Genomic DNA, 22,128 nt, shown 5'->3' on the forward strand with positions numbered 1-22,128 from the left:
TTGAAACTGCCATGAGACTGCCTTCTCCGTCACACACTCTTCATACTTGAAGTAGAAATCCCAGCTCTGAACAACCTGGAACTTGCCAGAAGGAAAGCAGGGATTATAATTGTTACTATAATTTACAGTAGCTCCCACCAAGTGTTTGGTACTTTCCAAGGAATTGGAATTGACAAGGAATTGTCCCTGCTCTCAGGAGCTCACAGTTGAAGGGTGGAGAGATAATTAAGGGAAGATGGAAGAACAATATACAATTTCTGTGCAGACCACTGTCGGCAGCATTGCAGAAGGTTGTTGGTTTTTTTTAGAGAGACTTAATGGTACACAGGGCAGCGGCATAAAGATGAGCCCAGGAAGATGAGCCCATGAACCAAAAGCTTGGATCTGAATTGTGACAGATAAGGCAATAATCCTGCCATATCCTTGGGAGACCTTATGAATTGAGTTTAAGTATCTTCAGGGTCAATTGCATTAAATGCAAAGTTTATGTGTTATGGTGGGCTGGGATTGTCGGTAAGCTCTCCGGACAGGAGAGGGGGATGTGATGTGAGGCTTGGGAGAGTTCAAAGGACTATATTGAAAATGTGCCAGACAAGAATGGACCTTGGAGACAATAGGTATGAATTAGATTTCCTCAAAAATACTTAGGGAGAGGTTAACAGAAATTCCTTCTCTGCAGTTGTGCAAACCCCCCAGCCTTTTGAAGCTATGCCCTGAGGAGCCGAGTCATTGTCCGCTAATGAGCTGTTCTTGGAGGTTGGAGATCAAAGGCCCACATTACACAAAGAAATGGCTGAACTGCCCAGCCGGGGTTCTTGGAATCTGAGACAGTTATGAACTAGTAAACAGGTGGGAAATGTAGTTGTGGGTTTTGAAGGACTGACACCTACCAGAGCCCAAGGCTGGAGTTGGGGGTAACCTCTGGAAAGCTTTTTAGCAAGTGTTTAGTTCTTACATTGTTTTTTAAAAAGTTTTCTTTGTGATGCTTTCACTTAAAAATTAATCTGCTTGCCTAGAAAGAGTTGTATTGTGACTTATAATTGCTGGCAATTATGCTGTTCATAACCTTGGAAAAGAAAGCAAAGCACAGACACGGGCCTGTTTAAGCAGTCTGGCTTGCTGGGAATATCACAATGTGGGTAAGGAAATGTGCAGCCTTAAAAACATCCTAGTCAGGAGGGAGAGAGATGCAAGTCTCTGCCCAAGAGCAGTGAAGCCTCAGTGACACGTGTTGGGTGGACCACAGAGAGGGAATAAAAGTGCAGTTGCCCTGAAACTGACATAAATATCCCCCAAACTGTAGAGTACAGGAAATCTGCATGCTGGAACCTACTTCCGATCCCCTTCAAAGTGACTATCAAGCCATAGCTTCTTGCCTTTTGTGCTGAACCCCACAGTGGCCGTGCAGACAAAAGGCACAGCCGAGAGACCCGATGGGAATGGGCAGCAGTGCGCAGCTGGCATATTCCTGGTCCTTTCTCAACCCTTGAAGATGGCCAGCAGCAGCAGCATTTATATCCTACTGCCTTAGTCAGGTGATAGTGTGGGAAGATGCTGATCCAGGTGGATGGAAAGTGATTTGTCTAGTTTCCTGTTTTCCATTTATCTCTGAGCAATTGCTCCATCGCTTCTTAGAGGCTGTTTCTCCACCTATCCCTCCTTAAAGTTCATGCAACAGAGTTGCATCCATTCATGGATGCTAGGAATGGGTAAGAATTAGGATGAGGCAGAAACAAACCTCTCTGCAACCTCCAATATCTTGTGGCTGGAAAAATGCCATAAATCGGACTTTGCCAATGTCTCCCTTGCTCTGCTGGTGACTGGAAAATAGAAACCACTGAAGCCAGTTCAAGTTAGTCATCTTCCACATATAGCTCATTGTTTGGAAGACACCAGATAAAAATATCTATTGTCTTCTGGGTGAGGCAACTATGCTCCTTGCCTTCCAGACAACATCACTGCCAGCACTGTTGATCCTTCCCTGGGGGCAAAGTATGCCTTTTCCTATATAGCCCTGGAAAGCCGGTGCAGGATCTGAGGAAAGGCTGGCCAAATGGGTCTCTACCAGTTTTGCAGAAGGTAAATCCTCTACAGGCTTTCAAGGGAGGTGGGAGGGACAGGGGAGTGTTCCTTCAATGTCCCCACTCACTGGAGTTTAGAGGAGATGGGAGCAACAGCCAGTGGATTGACCAGCTGCTGCAAGCTGTAGAATGGGATTGCAGCAGTGGAAGGGGCTACTGACGCCCAAGTGGTGACTGAGTGTGGCTTGGGAATTGAGGATTTCTTCTCTTCCCTCCTAGACTTGTTGAAGGAGGCCAGGAGTAGCTTTGGCCCTATAAGTGAGAGCAGAAATAGGCAGCCTTATAATATCTAATGCAGCAATTTGTAAGCGCTGCTAGAATGAGGCTGGGGGAGGAGAGTACTTCTGCCTTTGCAAACAAGATAAACCTCTCCAGCCAAGCAGCTCAAGCACGTACCCAAACCTCCAGCTTCAGCAGCCTCCACTTGAGCTGGTCTGAGTCCACACAATGACAATGGTCGGGTTTTTACAGTCCTGTCCCTTTAAGTTCACATACGAGAGAGACCTACAGTGCTGAGCATCTGGTTTTTTGGCTCCTGTGCGGAAGCTGCCTATAACTAGCTCTGCTGGGCTTCCCACTTCCAGTCTCCAGACGCTGCTGCAGGCAGGGAGTTTCTGACTCTGAGTTGGCAGGGCAGTAATTCACAAAGACAAATGGGTTCTTAGGGAACAGCCTGCAGACAACTCTCCTCCAGGAAGGACTTGGGATGGGCTATTTTTTTGGGGTGTGGCTTAGATTGGTTCTGAGTTGTTACAGCACAATAGCATGGTTAGAAGGAAAGGACCGAAGTTTTAAATAATGCAGGAGAGGAAGCACTTTGTTATTGCAATACTTATGGCCGGACCCTGGGCTGGTGTAAATCAGGGTAGCTCCACTGAGGTCTGTACAGCTAGACCAGTTCACACCACATGAGGGATGTGGTCCTTATGTTTTCCTCCTCTGTGTGATTCAAACATGCCGTGGTGTCGGTAACAGAACAGCCATTAGTTTACATTTACAAACTCCAAGCTTTCTTCTACATTCCTTACTTTGGGGGGAAACACCAGCAAAACATATTAAAGCAAAACCAAAGGAGCCCAATTCCATTATTTCTTAGGTTCTTATATGGCTCCCATTGTTAGCACTGGCACCGCCTACATTTGAATGTATTCACCTCCACAACATGCCTGTGAGGTTGGGAAGTGCTATTATCTTCATTGTACTGATAAGGGAACTGAGACACACAAAGACTCAGTGGTTTGCCCAGGGTCAAACAGGATGTCAGCAGAACAAGGCATTGAGCCTGGGTTTTCTGAATCCCAGGCGAGTACCCCCATCTCCTTTATGTGAAATTGGCCGTCACTCCCATTGAAGTTGCTGGTGTGACCTTAACGTAAAACTGGTGTGGGAGCACCGGCCCTGCCCCGAGCTCCAGGGCACCAGCTGGAGCTGAGCCCCCATCAGCTTCATGGGAAAGGGGGAGCGAGGGCGGGGCTTTGGGGCAGAATGTGGGTGGGGCCACAGTCTGGGTTAGGGGAGGCTTGGTCTCCCCTGACCTTCAGTACCTACCGCCCATGCACATACCACAGTTTTACAGGACTGTGGGAGAAGGGTCCCCAACTATTGGGCATTTCCTCAGGAATTGCTGCCCTGGCAGCTGAGAAGTGATCCCACTGTCATTCTGCAGCCCTTTGGCATGGAAAAGCTCCCATTACACAGCCCAGCTGGCCTGCTCTAAGCACATCCCATTGCATGTTGTTAGGCAAACTAGCCAGGCTTGCTGTCCTTAGGCAGAAGGGGTGGCCTAGTGTGCTACGGAACCCTTCAGTGGACTCTTCATTGTAAGCTCTTTGGGGCCGGGGACCCCCTTTTTGTTCTGTGTTTGTACAGCGCCTAGCACAATGGGGTCCTGGTCTATGACTAGGGCTCCGATGCACTACCACAATATAAATACATTAATTAATTAATTAATTAATTAATAACATGCAAGTCCTGCAGAGCTGAATCAATCTCTTCCAGCTTTTGTAGTTTACTATATTGGCAGAGCAAGGAGGGCAGGAAAAGAGGGAGGGGTCTTTCAGAGGAGACCTTCAAAAGCCAGGTTATGCCTGGACACTGAAGATCTTATTTTGTAGGATATTGGGCTTGCGTCAATGTCCTAGGTGAATATTTGTCATCTCCTGACTGCTGTGTGGTCCAGCTGGCTATCTACCAGGATGCTGGCCAACACCCCAGCAATAGCTACTTTTCAATGATGTTGTGTACAAAGAATTTGTTGAAGGCGCTTCGGCATCCATTTGGGATGGTACACGTTATATGATCATGAAGTATGTTTATTGTGATCAGCAGGAAAATATTCACCGTCATTATCACTTTTATCCAATTCCAGGGCTGCCCAGTATTCTCGGTGTGAGCCCCAGTTCCATCGACATGCCACCTGTTTCAAACCCCCTTGGAACCTGAGTGCCTCTGAATGCCTGACGCATGATCATAACTCAGTGAACTGGGTTGCCACTTTTTCCCAAGGGCGGATCCGTAGTATTGCAGTGAGTATTTCTATCTATGTTCACTTTCATTGGCAATGATGAAACCAGGGCCCGTGTGCCTGGAAAGATAGTCTGAATGCTTAGAGGCTTTCCAATTATTATGAAAATCCAGCCTGCAGTACATTGCATTAGGCTGCAGTTTGGGAGTTGAATTTAACTTGTCCTAAGTTTGCTTGCTTCTAAATGGCACTTTATTACCTAATATGCACCGTGGGAATCTGTTATGTAAAATTGGTCTGTTTCTGAGTATGTAAGAATGTTTTTGATAAATGTTCCATATTGCCTGCTTTGATTCATTATTTATGTTCTTTAATGGTAATCAGGGAAAGGGGCATTTCCTTTCTTCCCTTTCCTGGAGACAAAGAACTGCTGGAATTGCCAAACTTTTGCTTCCCTTTTAGTTTCTTTAGTAATAATAATAATCATTAATTAATAATATTTTTAATGTATTGGTGCTCAGGCCCAAAACTCCTTCAGAGTTTCCTTGAGGAAAAATGTAGATTTCAGAATAAAATAGGCCAGCTTGCTGTAGAATAGCTTCAGTGTGCGAACACAGACGGCAAACGCATTGCGGTCGGTGAGGTTTTTGTTGAGAAAAGATGGTCTTGTTAGGGCACTAGACTCTGTGGCACATTCCCACCTCAGCCACAGACTTTCTGATTAACCTTGGTCAAATCACTTCACTGTTCTGGGCCTTGGTTACCAGAGATGTTTCCTCCACTCGTGGGGGTGTTTCGAAGATAACTTCATAACTACTTGGGAGGTGTGGCGATATTAGAGGGATGGAGAGGTACCATGTAAATACCTGCACAGAGATCTAGAAAGGTTTGCCTCATCTGACTGAAATGTGGAAACCATATATCAGCAGCCCTTGTCTCATGGGGAGTAGTAGATAAAGTATGGATTAGAGCAACATGACAGACACCTACAAAATGTGAGCCCTTCTGTTTTGAAGTTGTATGTTGATGCCCACCTGAGGGAATGTGACCTTTGGGTTTGGGGGAATTCAGGTCCTGTTTGAAAGGAGTGGTAGTCATTTGCATTGATATGTGGTTCAAAGCTGCAAAATGAAACTAGCCATTGGGTGTACATCTGTTACTAACCGCACCGTATGTGACTAAAACTGAAAGGGTGAAAAACAAACAAAAAACCATCCTGAACCTTTCTGTTGTTTTGTTTCTTGCATTTCACTCAACTTGGAGATTTCTTTGGTCAGTTTCTTTTTTTGTTCCTAGTCAGTTTCATGCTTCTGGCTCTCTTGTGCTAACACAGTGGCCAGCACTGGCTTATTAACTCTCCACCCTAACCGCCTTTCCCCAGAAGACTTGTGTGTCCATTGAAGTTTTAAATAAGGCATGCCTACATTTGGTTTGCAACTCCTTCCCAAAAATGTTGCAACTTCCCCCATCAAAAACTTAAAAGTTAGAGGCCAGATTGTGGCTTGGATTTTGCAGGTGCAATGTCCTGTTAGAGGGATAGTGGGCAGGAAGATGCTTTCCTTCTCTCCCCTCCCTCATCTTGTGTTGCCAGGCGAGGGCTAGTCACAAAGGGCTAGATTTTCGGAGGCATTTAGGCACCTAAAGATGCAGGCAGGCATTGGTTTCAATGGGAGTTAAGTTCCTAGGTGCTTCTGAAAATCCCACTAGGCTGCTATCTGCCTAAATACCTTGGGAAATCTAACCCAATCCTGGGTCCTTATGCTCAGGCATCACATACAATGGCTCTAACCTCCCCAGAGAGATGGTCTTGCAGGAATGCGCGCTCTGTAACATTCCATTACAAAGGGAGCTGCAAGGACCACTATGGCTCATGCTCCTGTTCTTGCCACTGCGAACTTCTTTATGGGACAGCACACTTCGTAATTGCCCACCCCTCTTACTGCAAGGATGTGCCTTTACAGCTGCCATCTGCCTCTGGCCCTGTAATGGTTGGTGGTGACCCTTTGAATCATGTTGTTGGAACTCCTTGAGTAGTTACGTTGAGTTTGCTGGTCCCATGAAGAGGAATAGAGCCTGCTATTCCTTTTGTTCAGGTGAGTGTTTCTGTGACTGTATGGTCCTCCCAACATCAGTGACAAAGAGAGACCTTGTTTACTCTACTATCACTTGTATTAGGTGAATCCCACTAGCTGAGTTCCACTGTCGCTTCCTGCAGCCAGAAACCCAGCCTGAGCATTGCTTACCCATGAAACACCCAGGTGCCGCACTCATCTGCCTTCGTGATGTAATTCTCAGGCAGCAGCCCAGAACAGCCGGTCGCTAGGGAAGTGCCATAAATCCAGCCCTCACTGGTGCTGGTTTGCTCCACTGGGGACATGAAAATGAAATCCCCTGGAACCAGCTCAAGCTCGTCGTCATTCTGCGGGATGTAGGGATAGATCACTTGCAGTGTCTGGGGAGATGGAAGAGAAAGAGAGAGCATGTGAGAAGGGCATTACAGAATCCTGGGCCATGTGAGAAGGCTGAAGGAATGAATCTCCCCGGCTGTCTACTACCTTCCCCCAACTAACAATTAACCCTTCTTAGGCCAGTAAAAGAGAGAGCAAAGGGGACTATAGAAATGAATGATAGGCATTAAAGATGGAAAAGCCTTGTGAAATCACCCAGTTCCACACTCGAGCTGCTGCAGTCTCAGCTTTCTGCATTATATTACCTAGTCCTAGTGCTTCGTTCAGTCTAGTTTATAACAGGAGGTCAGATTAGAGACTACAGTGGTCCCTTCTGGCCTTGTACATCTACAAAAAACATCTTTAGAATGTGCTGTCTGCCACATCCCATTGGGAAAGTATTCAGTCCTCATTGTCGGGAAGTTTTCAGTATTCAGTTTCTGTTTGCCCCTTTCATTCCCTTGCTCCTAGTCATGCTGCTCCTTGTGCCATCCTAAATAATTCTTCCCCTTTCTTGTTCTCTGATTCAGTAAAAAATGTAAGCATGTGTTTAACTTGAAGCATCCTGTTGATTGGGGCCTGCTCACGTGCTTAAAAGTTAAACATGTGCTCCAGCCTGCAGTTGAATTGGGGACTTTGTACTTACACACGTGAGGTTCCCAAGGATCATCTTCTATGTGTTTACTTGCATTCCAGTTAAAAGAGCATTTTTCTTCCCCACTCTTTATTGGCTTTTAAAGTGGGGCAGTGACCCTTTGTCACTGGGCTAATATGTTTGAACCCGTGATATTCTGCTCTCAGAACTGTTTACGAGGACATGAAGAAAACAAAATTAAAGGCGATGAGGAGAGTACTGCCTAGACCATCTCATTTTACAATTATTTCTTAAGATGAATGGGCTCAGGTTTCAAAGTAGGCAGAGAAGTAGCGAGTAATTAGAATTCTACTTCTGTCTGTTGCACTGTGATGTGATGAAAATATATATCCCGTTTTGTGTGTTCATGCTTGTTTGTGTATTTGATGTGCACACAGATGCACGTATTGGGGTGTGAGTGAGTGTACAAATATAACCTGTATTTGATGTGCACACAGATGCACGTATTGGGGTGTGAGTGAGTGTACAAATATAACCTGTAATGTTCAAGACAGCGTGGATGGGATTTAAACGATTTTTGTTTTATTTTGTTACATGTTTACAAAAGGGCAAAAAGCCCTGTAAAGCTGGACAAAAATTGTTCTTATGGAGAAAAAAAATTGCTTTGAATGCAATTGTTCCCTTCTGCCAGCTGGGAGCTAGAATGTATTGTAGATCATGAGATAGAATGGCAAGTAACCTTCTTTGCTAACTGAAGTAGAGTCAAATGTTGATCAGTAACTTTCCTTGTAAAATGACAGGTTTCAGAATAGCAGCCGTGTTAGTCTGTATTCGCAAAAAGAAAAGGAGTACTTGTGGCACCTTAGAGACTAACAAATTTATTAGAGCATAAGCTTTCGTGAGCTACAGCTCACTTCATCGGATGCATTTGGTGGAAAAAAAACAAACAAACAAACAAAAAAAACTTTGAAGTGAGCTGTAGCTCACGAAAGCTTATGCTCTAATAAATTTGTTAGTCTCTAAGGTGCCACAAGTACTCCTTTTCTTTTTCCTTGTAAATACGCACAGCCATCCTCCACTTCAACAAAAGGCTTGTTGCCTGACTTCTGCATTAGCAACTTTCATCACAAAGCAAACATCCAATGAGCAACTCTGTCCTTTTTATGTCCCTTGTATGCTCCGTAAAAAAATGTGACTTGTCATGCCTGGAGCCGACTGTGGCTCCATTGATTCTAGTATCCTGGTTTCTGGCAGTGGCCAGTATCTTCAGAGGAAGATGGAAACTAATCACTGTCCCTTAATATCCCAGCGCCAAAATTTTCATGCTTGGGCATGCCTAAAACTGTACACCTAATAAAAGTGCCTGATTTTCAGAGTTGCTGAGCATTTGGTACTCCCACTGCAATCAATAGGAGTGCTGGACATATACTTTGGTCCCTCTTATTTTCCCCCTGTGGCACATCATAATCTAGTTTTCTGTGGACTGTGATACTTTGGTCTAATTTCAGCTGTGAGAATTAGTGTGCAGGTGGCCTGTGATGAACAGTAGGTCAGACTGGACATTCTGGTGCTCCCTTCGGGCCTTAAATTCTGAGAGTATATCTGGATTCTGGCTCTGCCACAGACGCCTTGGGGAACAGGCTGCGTCTCTGTAAACACCTTGGGACAGGGCCTAGGATGACCTCCCTTCCCACCCTGATATTCTATGATATGTGCCTTTGTACCTGAGCAGGACCCAATCTCAGTTTGGAGCTTTGCAGCAATACTGAGATACAAATCAACTGCAATGGTATTTGATTGCTTTTTTTTTTTAAACTGAGATGAACTCCAAAATTTACCTCATGGTTAGCAAATCTTATATCTCGAGAGAAGATTGTGGCGACCCAGTCGCATCCTAGCTTGACGTCGATGTTCTGTGCTAATTTCTCCAGCGTGGGCAAGTGGCTGGTTTGGAAGTGGTAGGCCAATGTCACGTGCAGCTGTTTCTTATGGGGTTCTACATGCACATCTGAAATGAGAAAGATGCAATCAAAAACGAGTGACTGTCACGTTGAACAGCAGACTCGTGCTCCATTTTCAAAGCATTCATCCCATTAGTGCAGGAGAATTGAGCAAAACTTTTCAGTTAGCAAAGGAAGACAAATGGCAGTCTGGTCTCTGATATCAAAACTATAGAGCTGCGCACTGGTAATGCACCATTGATCTGAGTCTGACCCTTAGGAATTTGATTAGAGGAGTGTTTGGTACCAGGGATGTCTCATGAAATCTTGTATAACCCACTGCCTATTGAGTCTGCATTATGCTTCCCTACCGTGACCAGATGTCCCGATTTTATAGGGACAGTCCCAATATTTGGGGCTTTTTCTTATTTAGGCTCCTGTTACCCCCCAACGCCTGTCCTGATTTTTCACACTTGCTATCTGGTCAGCCTATGCTTCCCCAGCCTATGTGCCTGATGTACTGAGGAGAGGAATCTGAGACTGCCTGCAGCTCCAGGGTTTAGCAGTCCTTAGGCTCAAGCTACAGAGGCTCATGCTTTTAGCTCTGGAGGTCCCAGGTTGTTTTCTAGCTAAAGGGCAGCCTTTCCCCCTATCTAAGGGGTTGACGTTCTCTCCAAAAATAGGCTGGTCAGAGTGGGTTCCTGCATATGGTGGACGTCTGATGCTCAAAGGTGGTAAGCACTCTCAAACTCCTATTTGCCTCTGACATGGATGCTCAATACTTTTGAAAAATAGATAGTGGCTTGTTTTTCTAATTCCCGCACACTAGATCTTTTCTCTCCTGGTCTCTCCACTCTGTATTTTCTACCTGTTCTGTCTGTCATCCTATGCATCCATTACATTTCCCCCCCCACCCCCGCTCTGCCCTCTTTTCCTCCTACAGGTGGAGAACACAAACCGGGGAATCTTAGAGTTCATGTTGAAGTTGAAATATTCAGGTTAACACAGCTTGACATCCTGGCTCCACTGAAGTCAACAGGAATTTTGCCAGACTTTGGTGAGGTCAGGACTTCACCCACAGTGATGAAGTATTTTAAAATGAGACACACACAGTTTGAGGTAGGTTGAGGGTACTCCCAGGATAAGAAATGAAGCTACTGAGAGAACCTACATAATGAAGGAATTAAAAAAGGTGAACACACAGGTGAAGAAAAGCTGGGAATGAGCGACAGGGGATGGATCACTTGATGATTACCTAGTAGTTCAGTCCCTCTGGGGCACCTGGCATTGGCCACTTTTGGCAGACAGGATACTGGGCTAGATGGACCTTTGGTCTGACCCAGTAAGGCCATTCTTATGTTTTATATAAATCATAATAAACAGAACTGTTCAAACTGGAATAAATTGTAAAAATAACTTATTTTTCCTCATTCAACCACATCTAAAAATTAGGGACAGACAAACTGGCAGACATTTGGAGGCTTGGTTCCCAACCAAAATATCAGGCGCTTGCCCAACCCATTTGAATCTCTCTCATTCAGCAAAAAAGGACACGTTACAGAGGTGATCTCTGACAAGGGCCCAGGACATTGAATGTGGGTACACGACATCGCTGTGTGCTAGCAATGCACCCGTAAGAATTAGCTTAGAGGAACATTTGGTCTAAGAGGAACAAATCTCATGGGAACAGGCTTCCTTGAGATTGTTGGTGCTTGTTCCTTTTTCTGGTTGGACTAGAAGTAGTGAGGGCAGCTGCTCATACTGTGTTAGGACGCTCAAAAGAAAAAAAAGCAGATATTTAAAGCTTCCAGCCATTTCCTCCCTCTTCTGAAAGTGAGTGTCTCTAGGTCACTGTCAGGTGAAACTCCTGGGGACTCAAGAACAGCTTGCATTCTAGAAGGCCAAGTATATCTACTTAGTTGTTGTTGTTGTTGTTTTAACTATAGCACCTAAATGGTGGCTGTTCTGAGTTCTGGATGGGGGCTTGCAGCTATACTACTTGTGCTGGACCAGCAGCAACATACTCATGAGAGTCAGAAGTTCTAATCCCTCCCTCTACCCCATATGTACGGAACCGCTGATTTGATGCATTTTAACCCATGATATGTGAGCCTATGAAAATCTAGGACCATCTTTTGCTGTGTCCAATTTATGCTGTGTGCTGCAGGGGTGGGATGACACGGAACTGGTTACAGCTCTCTGATGCTCTGCTTCAGCCTTGTGGCTGTTCCCTCAGGGGCTATATAGCTGCCGGGGATCACCAGAGCACACTGAACTGTGGCCACTCCCACTCCATCCCCCTGTCCTGTTCCCTGTACCAGGGCAAGGAGGCACTGGAGTCAGTTTTTCTGGTTCTGTGCCTGCTGGCCACTGCCATATGCCATGGGACACTCCAGCAGAGAATTAGGGCAGGTTTCCTCTCTCTTTGCATTAGCTAAGTGATGGTAAGCAGGCCAGAGAATCTGGTCCCCAAGACGGTGTGGTGAATTTCATCTGGACGTACAAAGGCTGAAAGGGGTTTCCCTTTGGTTGTTGAGGTATTTTACACATCTTCACGGAGAGTCGGACTTGCTTCCGGGAAGCAGAAATTCTGTAAGGAAACTAAACGCACTTTCTGTCTGTGGTGGGGAAATAACTTGTGCCAGCGCCGCTTGAGGTAGTGAGCTGAGCAGGAAGTCTAGCCTCAGAGACAAAATGTCTGTTTGAAAGGTTAAAGAACTGTCAAATGTCAACTTCCCTTCCAGGAGATAACACTTCAGAGCAAATGGGTTGTGCTCTTTGAACTGAAAACAATAGGTTCTGTGAAGAGGTACTGAAACCCCAGAACACATGGTGGGGTATTCCTCTCTTGTCTTCCTAGCCCTGGAGCCTTGCTTAAAAATCCAACATCACTTCCCTGAGCTTGAAAGCCCTACTTCTGAATGGCATCAAAACTTTTGCATCTGAAAATGCTCTCTGGGGCATCTATGAACAGAGGAATCACTAAAGCAGAGCAGAACAATGGGCCATCTAGGTCCTATCTCAGACAGTGGCCAAGGCTGAATACTTCAAAGAAGCAAAATTCCCACCTTCCCAGACCATGCACCAAACTGGGCAACACAATTGCATGGTACAAGGAGGGTAGATAACACTGACACTGAATAGGCTCCTGATTCAGCAAGGCACTTGGGCGCCTGACTAACTTTAAGCACGAGTAGTCTTACTGCTGTCAATGGGCTAATTACCTTCCTGTATTGGAGATGGTATTTCTTACATCTTTCCCCTCAGAGTCGAGAATAAAATTCAGGAGTCCTGACTCCCAACTCCATGCACTAGCTATTAGATGTCACTGCTTTTCTATGGACAGCATTAAAAAAGGTGTCTTCCTCAGCGTGCCTCCTGTTAGCCTAGTGTTTTGTCATTGGCTAGTCATTGTAAAATGTCAGGCCTACCAAAGACGACGGTTAGTGTGTAGCCATGAAAATGATGCCCTTTGAAACATAAGTGATAGGCTAAATAAAGTGTATATTCTAGTCCCTGGCATCTTGGATTACAGTTATTCACTGGACAAAATTAGCTAGTTGTTTTAATGGTCACTTAAAAGGGCTTCCTTTATGATAAAGCTTTTTTTTTTAGCATAAATGAAATATTGACAGAAGAGGAATACAATTATAAGAAGAGCATGTTTTGGGGAGGACCAATTTAGTGTGAGGACCAACCTTTGGAATCAAATCAATTTATTCAGTGTCAGATCCTCAGCTGGTGACTTGGGTGGAGTTTTGCCAATTTACACCAGCTGAGACTCTGGCCCTTACTATTTACCATAGAAGGGATACTGTGCAGGGAGTGACACTGCCCCACTAAAAGTGCCTCAACCCTGATTTGGAAAGACCACATCTGGGGGAAAACAGTTCAGTCTCTCTTCCCCACCCAGTCTTCAGTCTAGGCTGCTAACAAGGAGGCCAGTTGTGGTGTGGGCATCTCTCCCTTAAGGATTGGACTCTAATTCCCAAACAACCCTTCCAGAGGTTCTGTCAGGACTTTCTGGCAAGATTTTGGCAGCACAGTGTGTGCATTTTACCATGACATACCAGAAATATTTGGCACTAGTCAAGCTAAAATGCTTGGAGCCCCTATAGCCTGCCTTTGACATTTCTTTCCTGTGTACTCACCCACTTTAGAAGCAGCTTCTGTAGCAAAGTCCGCCGCAAACTTCTTGAGGACCTCAGCGCTGTCCTCCTTGACGAAAAGCCCAATGAAGTTCGAAGACGTGTAGAGTTCTAAAGGCAGGGGAGCAGGGAATTTGCATTTCCATCGCATCACTGTGGCCTGCAGGGCTTCATTGAGCGCATCAACCTTGCTGTCTTCGCACTGCCAATAGAAGCAGGACACATGTTCCTTAGGGGGCAGGAATTCATTCACTGGAACTGTATATACCCTTGTAGTATACTCAGAGAAGAAAGGAAGTGTTCAGGGTGATGGTCCTGAATGGTTTTACACCTTGGACTTTCATCGAAGTAGGAGAATGTAAAGAACTAGCATATATATCAAACAAAATGAAACAACCAAGAGCTGGGTGAATACAAAAAACTCTTCCATGGATTTGCATTCAAATGTTTCAGCTAACCAGCTTCAGAGGTATTCACTCTCCTGTTGCATTTGTTGTATGGCCTAGTGGTTGGGATTCCCTTGAGACCTCTTCCACTTGGTTCCCCAAGAACTGAGCTCACGTCCGCTCTTGTCACTCAGGCTCCTTTATTTGGCATACAGCAAAGCTATGTTGAGTTGATTAGATTCAAGCATAGGGGTGGGCGTAGGCATACCACACCCCCAAAATTACATAGCAAACCTCTTCCTTTACATATGTTTACCATTACATTACATTTACTATACATTACATTACACGTTTTGGGATTGGCTTGGTCACTTTATAGGAATCAATCCCAGGACAGCATGCACTGTCCATACACAACTTACTCTTTACCTCACCTTAGGTTCCAGGCTTATCTGATCCATTGTTATCTCATCCATTGTAAATGGTTCCCTGGGTGTTCCCCTTTTATTTTAGCTAGTACAGACATTCTGTTTACAGATTTCTGATCCATTTACCTCCCTAATCTTGTCTCCGAAGAAATAAAGACGCATCCATATCTAATTACTCATGGCAAACCAGGCCTGCTCCAGTGATTATCATGTTTCCATCATGCCCATCACCATAGTAGCCTTCCAAAGTTAGTTACATTAGTGACCCTCTCGGAGGAAGAACTTTTTCTTTCTTATGATTCCCAGAAGAGAAGGGTCAGGTGTCTTGCTTTTTGATTTTATTTTTCAGACGTTTTACCATAGCCGTTCTTATATAGTCAAATACAATGACAAAGAAAACACAGCAGGAGTACAGCTTTAATATTAACACAGTATGAAATATTCATAGATAAATACTCCTGAGTATAAGATAAATAATTCCCGAACATCCCCCGCACCCTTCCCCCAAAAAAAGAAGCATCAGAAGCCCAATCTAGCTGGAGTCTCTCTGTAAAGCTCTCAAGAGCTCCATTCATAGGTGGAGCTTGTGCCTCTATTTAGTGTTAGGGTTTTTTTAGCTTAGCTCAGTCAGCCAATCAAAGAATGTGTGTGTGGGGCAGGGGACAGCAGATTTCCCTTTCCGTCAAATGTCTCTTTTAGCCACTGAGTGCTGTAGCAATCCATTTCCTGGCATTACTCAAACAAGGTGGATTTCCTAGAATGCCCAAAACAGAGGTTTGATGTGGGGGAAACCTCTACCCCAGTCGCCTTAGAGCACCAAACACTTTCTTCCAAAACATGGACATATTTTGCCATTCAAAGACTACCGAGACAGGTTTGCATTGGAGCTGCCACAACTCCAATATTTGCTATGCGGGGCGAGTCCAGCTTTAAGCATTTGCCTAGGAGTCCGATAATATCTCTTTAGAATTTTGTTCTGAATGAAATGAAAAACAGAACAGGATGTTCTGCACATACGATGCCAGATATTGTCCCACCTGTCAGAGCAAAAGGAAATATTTAGCATTTTCTCCCATTTTTCTTGCATGGTACAGTCAGTAGGATAAATCAAGGAGTTCACCATTTGTATGTGTTACCCACAAAATGTTTTTGGCTAACATACTTTTTAAGGTGCACTTTAAGTGGATTGTTTGTTGTCTGCCAACAATTGCCCAGCTCCTTTATAATTTTGAGTCCATGCTTATTGTAGAAAGGACCTTGCTCTATTGGGTAGCTGGTGTTTATCATGAAGATATGTGAAGCAGGCTAAAGATGTCTGTTCAGTAATCTCTTTTATGGTTAATATGTCCATGATTAGCCAGGAGGATTTGAGTTTTGGGCTATTAGTACATTAAAATTGGGGGTTATTCCAGTTTGGTACCGAAGAAGAGCTGGTGAGATTAAAAGTGGTTATGGATTTGATTTTCTTTGGGGAAAGGCCAGCCAAGCAAAGAATAAGATGGTGATATGGCTGCCCTAAGAATCAAACACTGGCCTCCTGAAGGAGCATCTGTGTATATTCTACCTAGTGAGATATGCGGATGATATGGTGATGAGAACTTTAGTGATACATGTGACAATCGTTAAGACCATATTGACACTGGTCTGTGGCTGATACCGATTTAGTACAAGGGATTCATGAATTCTCTTTTGAGCTCTGGCATTCATTTACTCTGTGACCAGAGGGTCACCCCTCTGTGCTTGTTTCCCCATCTGTAAAGTGTGTAGAGTGACACTTCTCTGCTTGAGCGGGGGGAACCGTGAGGCTTAAGTAGTGCTTAAAAAGATCCCTGGATATAACACCGTACAGAAGTGCAGTGCATCTGCAGGACTTCCAGCAGGACACCGTCTCCTAGAACCCTAATGAAAAATGAGCAAACATATTTTTCAGCAGATTTCAGGGACCTAGTCTCCAGTGATATTATTCTGTTAAGACAGTGGTGGCTTGGAATGGACTTTTGCTTCCCAGCCTGGTGTGCATCAAGCAAACTCAGTAATAATATTCCCTGAATTCCCTCGAGCACAAAGCATTTTACAATGACTGGAGAAATATGTAACTCAACCTGATTGAACCTGGTAATGGTTGCTGCCAAAAAAGACGCACAGGACAATTGAATGAGAAGTGCTGGCTCACCATAAAGAACTGGCAAAGAGTGATATGTGGGAAGATGTTGTGAGCCTTGTTCTTCCCACAGATCTGCTTCGACTGCTGCCAGAAATCAGAGAGCTTCTGAGCCAAGGGGCCGGTGGGGCGCAGGTAGAGGACATATTCCCGAGGCAGGGGGTCATCAAGGAATGGGTCCCCCACATGAGAGAACAACCTGAGAGAGAGGGGGGAAGAGGTGGCTATTCAAGAACAGCAGAAACCTTGAGTAAGAGATTAAATAAAAAAGACGCATATTTTTGTAGCAGAAAGAACCAAAATTAGAGTTCTTCCCCACTCCCCACATGTTACTAGCCTTGGGGCCACTGATCTCCAAGGGACCAGGCATGGAAATGTACACTTCTGCTGTCTATATGTCCAGTGAGGCCCAATTAATACTACTAAGCAGGGGGGAAGTCGGCTCTTTCAGTTAAGACTCTGGACTGGGACTCAGTAGACCTGGGTTCAGTCTTTGGTTTTGCCATAGGCTCTCTGGGTGACCCTGTGTCAAAAGTGCTTCAGAATTTGGGTACCCAATTTGAAACATGTTAAAGGGGCCAGATTTCCAGAAGGCAGAAGATTCAGTACTCTCTGAAAAACATGCCCTTTAACTTGTTCTCAGTGCGGACACTCAAAACCAAGGCACCCAAAAACCCTTGTTTCCTTTGAGAATTTAGATCTCAAACTCGCACAACTGTGAAGTGGGGGCGATAAAACTTCCTTTCTCTCACCTTTCTTGACCTTGCCTATTGAGATGGTCAGCATTTCGGGGCGGGGACTGTCTCTGACCATATGTCTTACAGTGCCTAGCACAAAGAGGCATTGATCTTGCTTGTGTCCCTTAGGTACTGCCCTAGTATCAACAATGACGTGGAGCTTCCATAAATAACATTTCACATTACAATCTGTAAAGTATGGTAAATAAATCTTTTCCACTTTTAAAAATTATTTATTACTTCATACCAACCAGTCACATGCTGCTTGGACACTTCTTCCGCCAGTGGATGTCAGTGCTTTTTGTCTGAGGAGGGGGAGGAAAAGAATATTCCACTGTTAGTGTTAATGGGTAGACAGAAAGTGGATAGTAACATCTGCTGCTTGAATTGGACTCTGCAGCCACGAGAAACCCTGGTAACTGTGGTTCTGGATTTGCAGACAGAGGCAATAACTAAGGGCCAGAGTCTGATGTCCTAACTTCCGGTGAATAATGCATTTCTCAATGAATGCTCCAATTTAACTCAGTGAAACTATTTGTGGAGTCAAGTGCAGGTAGATTAAGGCAATCCAGGCCCATAGATACGCCCCCTGAACTGATGCCCCACCCACTGCACCATGCCCCTGTTCAAGGTGGTAGTGGCAAGGGCCATCCAAACATGGACAGTCTGCTCAGCTGTTGCAGGTCCAGCCACCCCTGCCAGGCTGAAGTTTTGCTCCTTCCTACCCACTACTTCCTGTCCTCAGGTGAGCTGGATTCCTACGGGAGAAGAGAGAACTCAGCTCCTCTGAGCAGTGGCACCATTGTTCGGCTTAAATGAGGGCTTGAGTCAGACTCTGGCCTTAGCTAACCTGAGCGGCAAAGTTAATGTCAACTGTGGCACCAAGAACAGTCAATGGGGCAGAGGGCAGTGGAGTTGCTTTCTCTGCAAGGCAGCAAGGTTTGAGCAGGGGCAGAGACGTGTCGTGCTGAGACCGCCTAAACCCATTCACAGTGTTGAATGCCAGATCTTCCAATTTTATTGTCAGCCTCATGATATTTAATGTCATACTTGATGCCCTGGCTTCTGGAGACATGTGATAATGTGAGAATCTCAGGTTTCAGAGTAGCAGCCGTGTTAGTCTGTATTCGCAAAAAGAAAAGGAGTACTTGTGGCACCTTAGAGACTAACAAATTTATTAGAGCATAAGCTTTCCTGCATCCGATGAAGTGAGCTGTAGCTCACGAAAGCTTATGCTCTAATAAATTTGTTAGTCTCTAAGGTGCCACAAGTACTCCTTTTCTTTTGTGAGAATCTCAGCTTTTATTTTAAGAAAAGTATGTTTCTAGTGCTCATGGTTGCACAGAAAAGTTTGAAAAGTGACCGAGCACACTCCAAAGGCTTAAAAACTAGGAGTCAAACAAAAAGAACTCCAACTTCTTCTTTTTTTAGAAAAAAAACCTCATAATTGTTTTTAGCCAATCTTGTGACTTTCTAGGATCTGACTCATGATTTTGGAAGGTGAGGGGTTGGCAACATAGCATTCACATAGTGCCTCATTGCATGAATACCCGGCTTAGGAGGTATATTCTCTCTTTGAGCTTTCATTGTAAAAGGGCTGCAGTGTTTTATTTACAAACACAGAGAATATGGTTTCCCACTGCTTATAAAAATGTCTTCCTGCTCCCTGCTCAACCTCTTAGCTGCCCCTATGTCACGTCACATGTCATATCAGCACCATTGTAAGCAGGACTTATCTAAATGTGAACATACATGGAATCTGGATCTATTCCAAATGCACCTTATTACAGACTCAATAAAATTAAATGTTGCCTGATCAATTTACACAAGACAGCATGCAATGTCTGTTTTCTTTCTCTTTCACTTGGTGTGCTTCATGATAGATAAACCCTTTGTTTCAGATCCATTGCTAACAGGATTTTAAAATGATCTACTTATTGGCCTTTTGATCAGCATGAAAATCAAAGTGGATGGATATGAAAATACGGGCATCTCATTCAGCTTTAAGAAGAGCAGAGAAAAGCATCCACCACCAGGGGGCACAAAGCAAATATTTTCAGCCTGGAATAACCTACGGAAAAACTACTAAATGTGTGCAGCTCCTGCTAAACTGATCACGTTCCCGTCCTGATTTTTCCCTTTAAGTGCATAAATATTCCCTGTTATTCTAACAAAGATTAAATAAAATGCACCAAAGTGTTCTGTTGTTGAGCAGTCAGGAAAATACAGGAGGAAATCTATACACTGCAATTTAATTTTGGATAGCACCTGTTTATACAAAAAATGTTTCCCCAAATATCAATATATTGCATTGAAAAGCAGCTATACCTGAGTGGGCAATTAGTCTACGGAACTCATTGCTACAGTACGTCAATGAGGTCAAGAACTCATTAGGATTCAGAAAAGGAACAGATGTTTAGATGGATATAATTGTGTATATTAAAGTATGAAGAAAAACTTTGGAAAGGATAGAAACCTCATGTTTCAGGGCATAAGCTGACCTCTCATAATTGGGGGTCAGGAGGAAACTTCCCTGGGGAGAAGGTTATCTTATAACTCCTACTGCAGGGGTGTCTTTCTCTGAAGCAACTGGTGCCACCGCCTGTTGGAGACGGGATACTAGACCTAGATAGGCCATTAGTCTGATCCAGTCAGGTACGTGTTGCTCAGCACACTGCCTGCTTTACAACGTCATGGGGAAGGAGAAGGTTTGGTGCAGGGTACTGGGACAAAACACGACTCTTACAAAAAGCGCCGTGTGCAGCAGAGACTGCCTCAGTTTCGAAGGACACCTCCAAAATGCCATATCCTGGGACCCTGTGTAACTGTCCCATCAGGAGAAAGGGGACTGAGCGGATCCCACTGAGAGGTGAACCCCAGTGGTTGCACCAGAGAGTCTACAAAATTGAAATTCAGGGCTTTGAAGCCTTGAATAATAAATCATATACATACAGTGGCATCTTTCCCAGGATCAAGCAGCAGAAGCATTCAGCTACATGTACAGCTTCTGTAAAGGTAACAATTCTGCTTGCTGCCCTCACCTCTTCAACAGGTCAGGGCTGGGACCAACATAGGAAGTGGCTGGTTTTATTTGCCAGCTGTTAAACTGGTCTAAGCAGCTGCCTTCATATTCCTCTATGGAGAGTATAATCTGTCTCCGAACTCTATGCAGTAAAAATTTGCCTCATGACAGGAAAAGCTCTATTCAGCTGCTAGCTGATACTCTCAAACTTGTTAAATATTATGGTATGGCTTATTGTAAAGTGAAGACTTCCTGACATCTTTAAGCTGACCGCTGACAGTGCATGTAGGCTGAGCTGATAGAATCAATAAGAATATCCTGCATTATTATCTTCTGAAGGAATGTACAGTTGGGGTTGGAGAACATATTGGTTTCAAATGAGTGCAAAGGACCTGGAGTCAACACTTCTGGGTTCACGGCTCTGGGAGGGAATTAGTCTAGTGTTTTAGAGCCGGGGAATGGAGTCCGTGCTCTCCAGCATTATACTCTTAGTTCTGCCAACGGCTCCCTGTGAAGATTTGCTATGCCTCCATTTCCCTATCTACCCTTAGTTAATGTTTTTGAAAGCATTCTGATATCCATGCAGGAATAGCATGGACATGCATGAATGAGAGAGACTCAAACCACTGAGTTGGCTACATTCCCTCTATTCAGTTGCTTCTCCCCACCAATACGTGCTTTCATTTTGCGAAATTAAAAGGAAGGCAAAAAATACTGATGTAGAAAGGGCAGTGTTGCAAATGTGTGATTATGAAAACACTTCCTACTCAATGTTGTGCTGCCCTTATCTGCCAGCATTCCATTGCAATCAGTGAAACACTGGGACATTCCCAGCTCATGCCTCCTACTAGGACATAATGTTGCATAGCGTCATAGTGTCCCTGGTGTGTTCTACCTAGATGCACTTTGTCTAGCATAGCTCTAAATGACTCACACAGTGAAGCTTTGGAAGACTATTCCACAGTTCTGTAAGCCCTGGGGATGCCAATCCTCAACTGGTGTAAACTGCTATAATCCCATTACCTTCAGCGGAGCTTGCCTGTTATACCAGCTAAATTTCTGGCCCTAGAGTTTCCTTAGCTCTGTTTCTTCCACTCACTTCCAGTCAAACTTCCTCAGACCAACCAAACAACACCTCTCCCCTCTCTCCTTGCTTGTTACATTAGTGGTTCTCAACCAGGTGTACAGCTACCCCTTGGGGGACACAGAAGTCTTCAGGGGTACATCAACTCATCTAGATAATGGCCTTTTACAACAGGCAACATCAAAAGCTCTAGCGAAATCAGTACAAACTAAAATTTCAAATAGGAAATGACTTGTTTATGCTGCTCTATATGCTATACACTGAAATGTAAGTACATATTTATATTCCAATTGATTTATTTTATAATTCTATGGTATAAACGAGAAAGTCAGCCATTGTTCAAAAAAAGAAAAGGAGTACTTGTGGCACCTTAGAGACTAACAAATTTTTGTTAGTCTGTAAGGTGCCACAAGTACTCCTTTTCTTTTTGCGAATACAGACTAACACGGCTGCTACTCTGAAACCAGCCATTGTTCAGTAACAGCGTGCTGTGACACTTTTGTATTTTTATGTTTGATTTTGTAAGCAAGTAGTTTTTAAGTGAGGTGAAACTTGAGGTACGCTAGACAAATCAGACTCCTGAAAGTGGTACAGTTGTCTGAAAAGATTAAGAACCACTGGTTTACACCCTTTAA

General features: G+C 44.3%; 1 protein-coding gene across 3 annotated transcripts in view; it reads right to left on the reverse strand.

The window, feature by feature from the left end:
• UBASH3B (ubiquitin associated and SH3 domain containing B) overlaps positions 1 to 22,128 on the reverse strand; it is a 108,133-nt gene that overhangs the window by 26,685 nt on the left and 59,320 nt on the right. The window contains exons 2-6 of one of the 3 annotated variants that reach the window (XM_043500752.1): positions 17,639 to 17,692; positions 16,663 to 16,849; positions 13,679 to 13,904; positions 9,426 to 9,595; positions 6,789 to 6,997 (exon numbers count right to left, since the gene is read on the reverse strand). In XM_043500752.1, coding sequence (XP_043356687.1) covers positions 6,789 to 6,997; positions 9,426 to 9,595; positions 13,679 to 13,904; positions 16,663 to 16,849; positions 17,639 to 17,692 — 846 coding nt within the window. Of the gene's footprint in view, positions 1 to 6,788; positions 6,998 to 9,425; positions 9,596 to 13,678; positions 13,905 to 16,662; positions 16,850 to 17,634; positions 17,693 to 22,128 lie in introns of those variants that run through there. The other 2 variants (XM_038380816.2, XM_043500753.1) reach the window with 2 other exon arrangements.

The sequence above is a fragment of the Dermochelys coriacea genome, chromosome 22, assembly GCF_009764565.3.
Source record: "Dermochelys coriacea isolate rDerCor1 chromosome 22, rDerCor1.pri.v4, whole genome shotgun sequence".
NCBI lineage: Eukaryota > Metazoa > Chordata > Testudines > Dermochelyidae > Dermochelys > Dermochelys coriacea.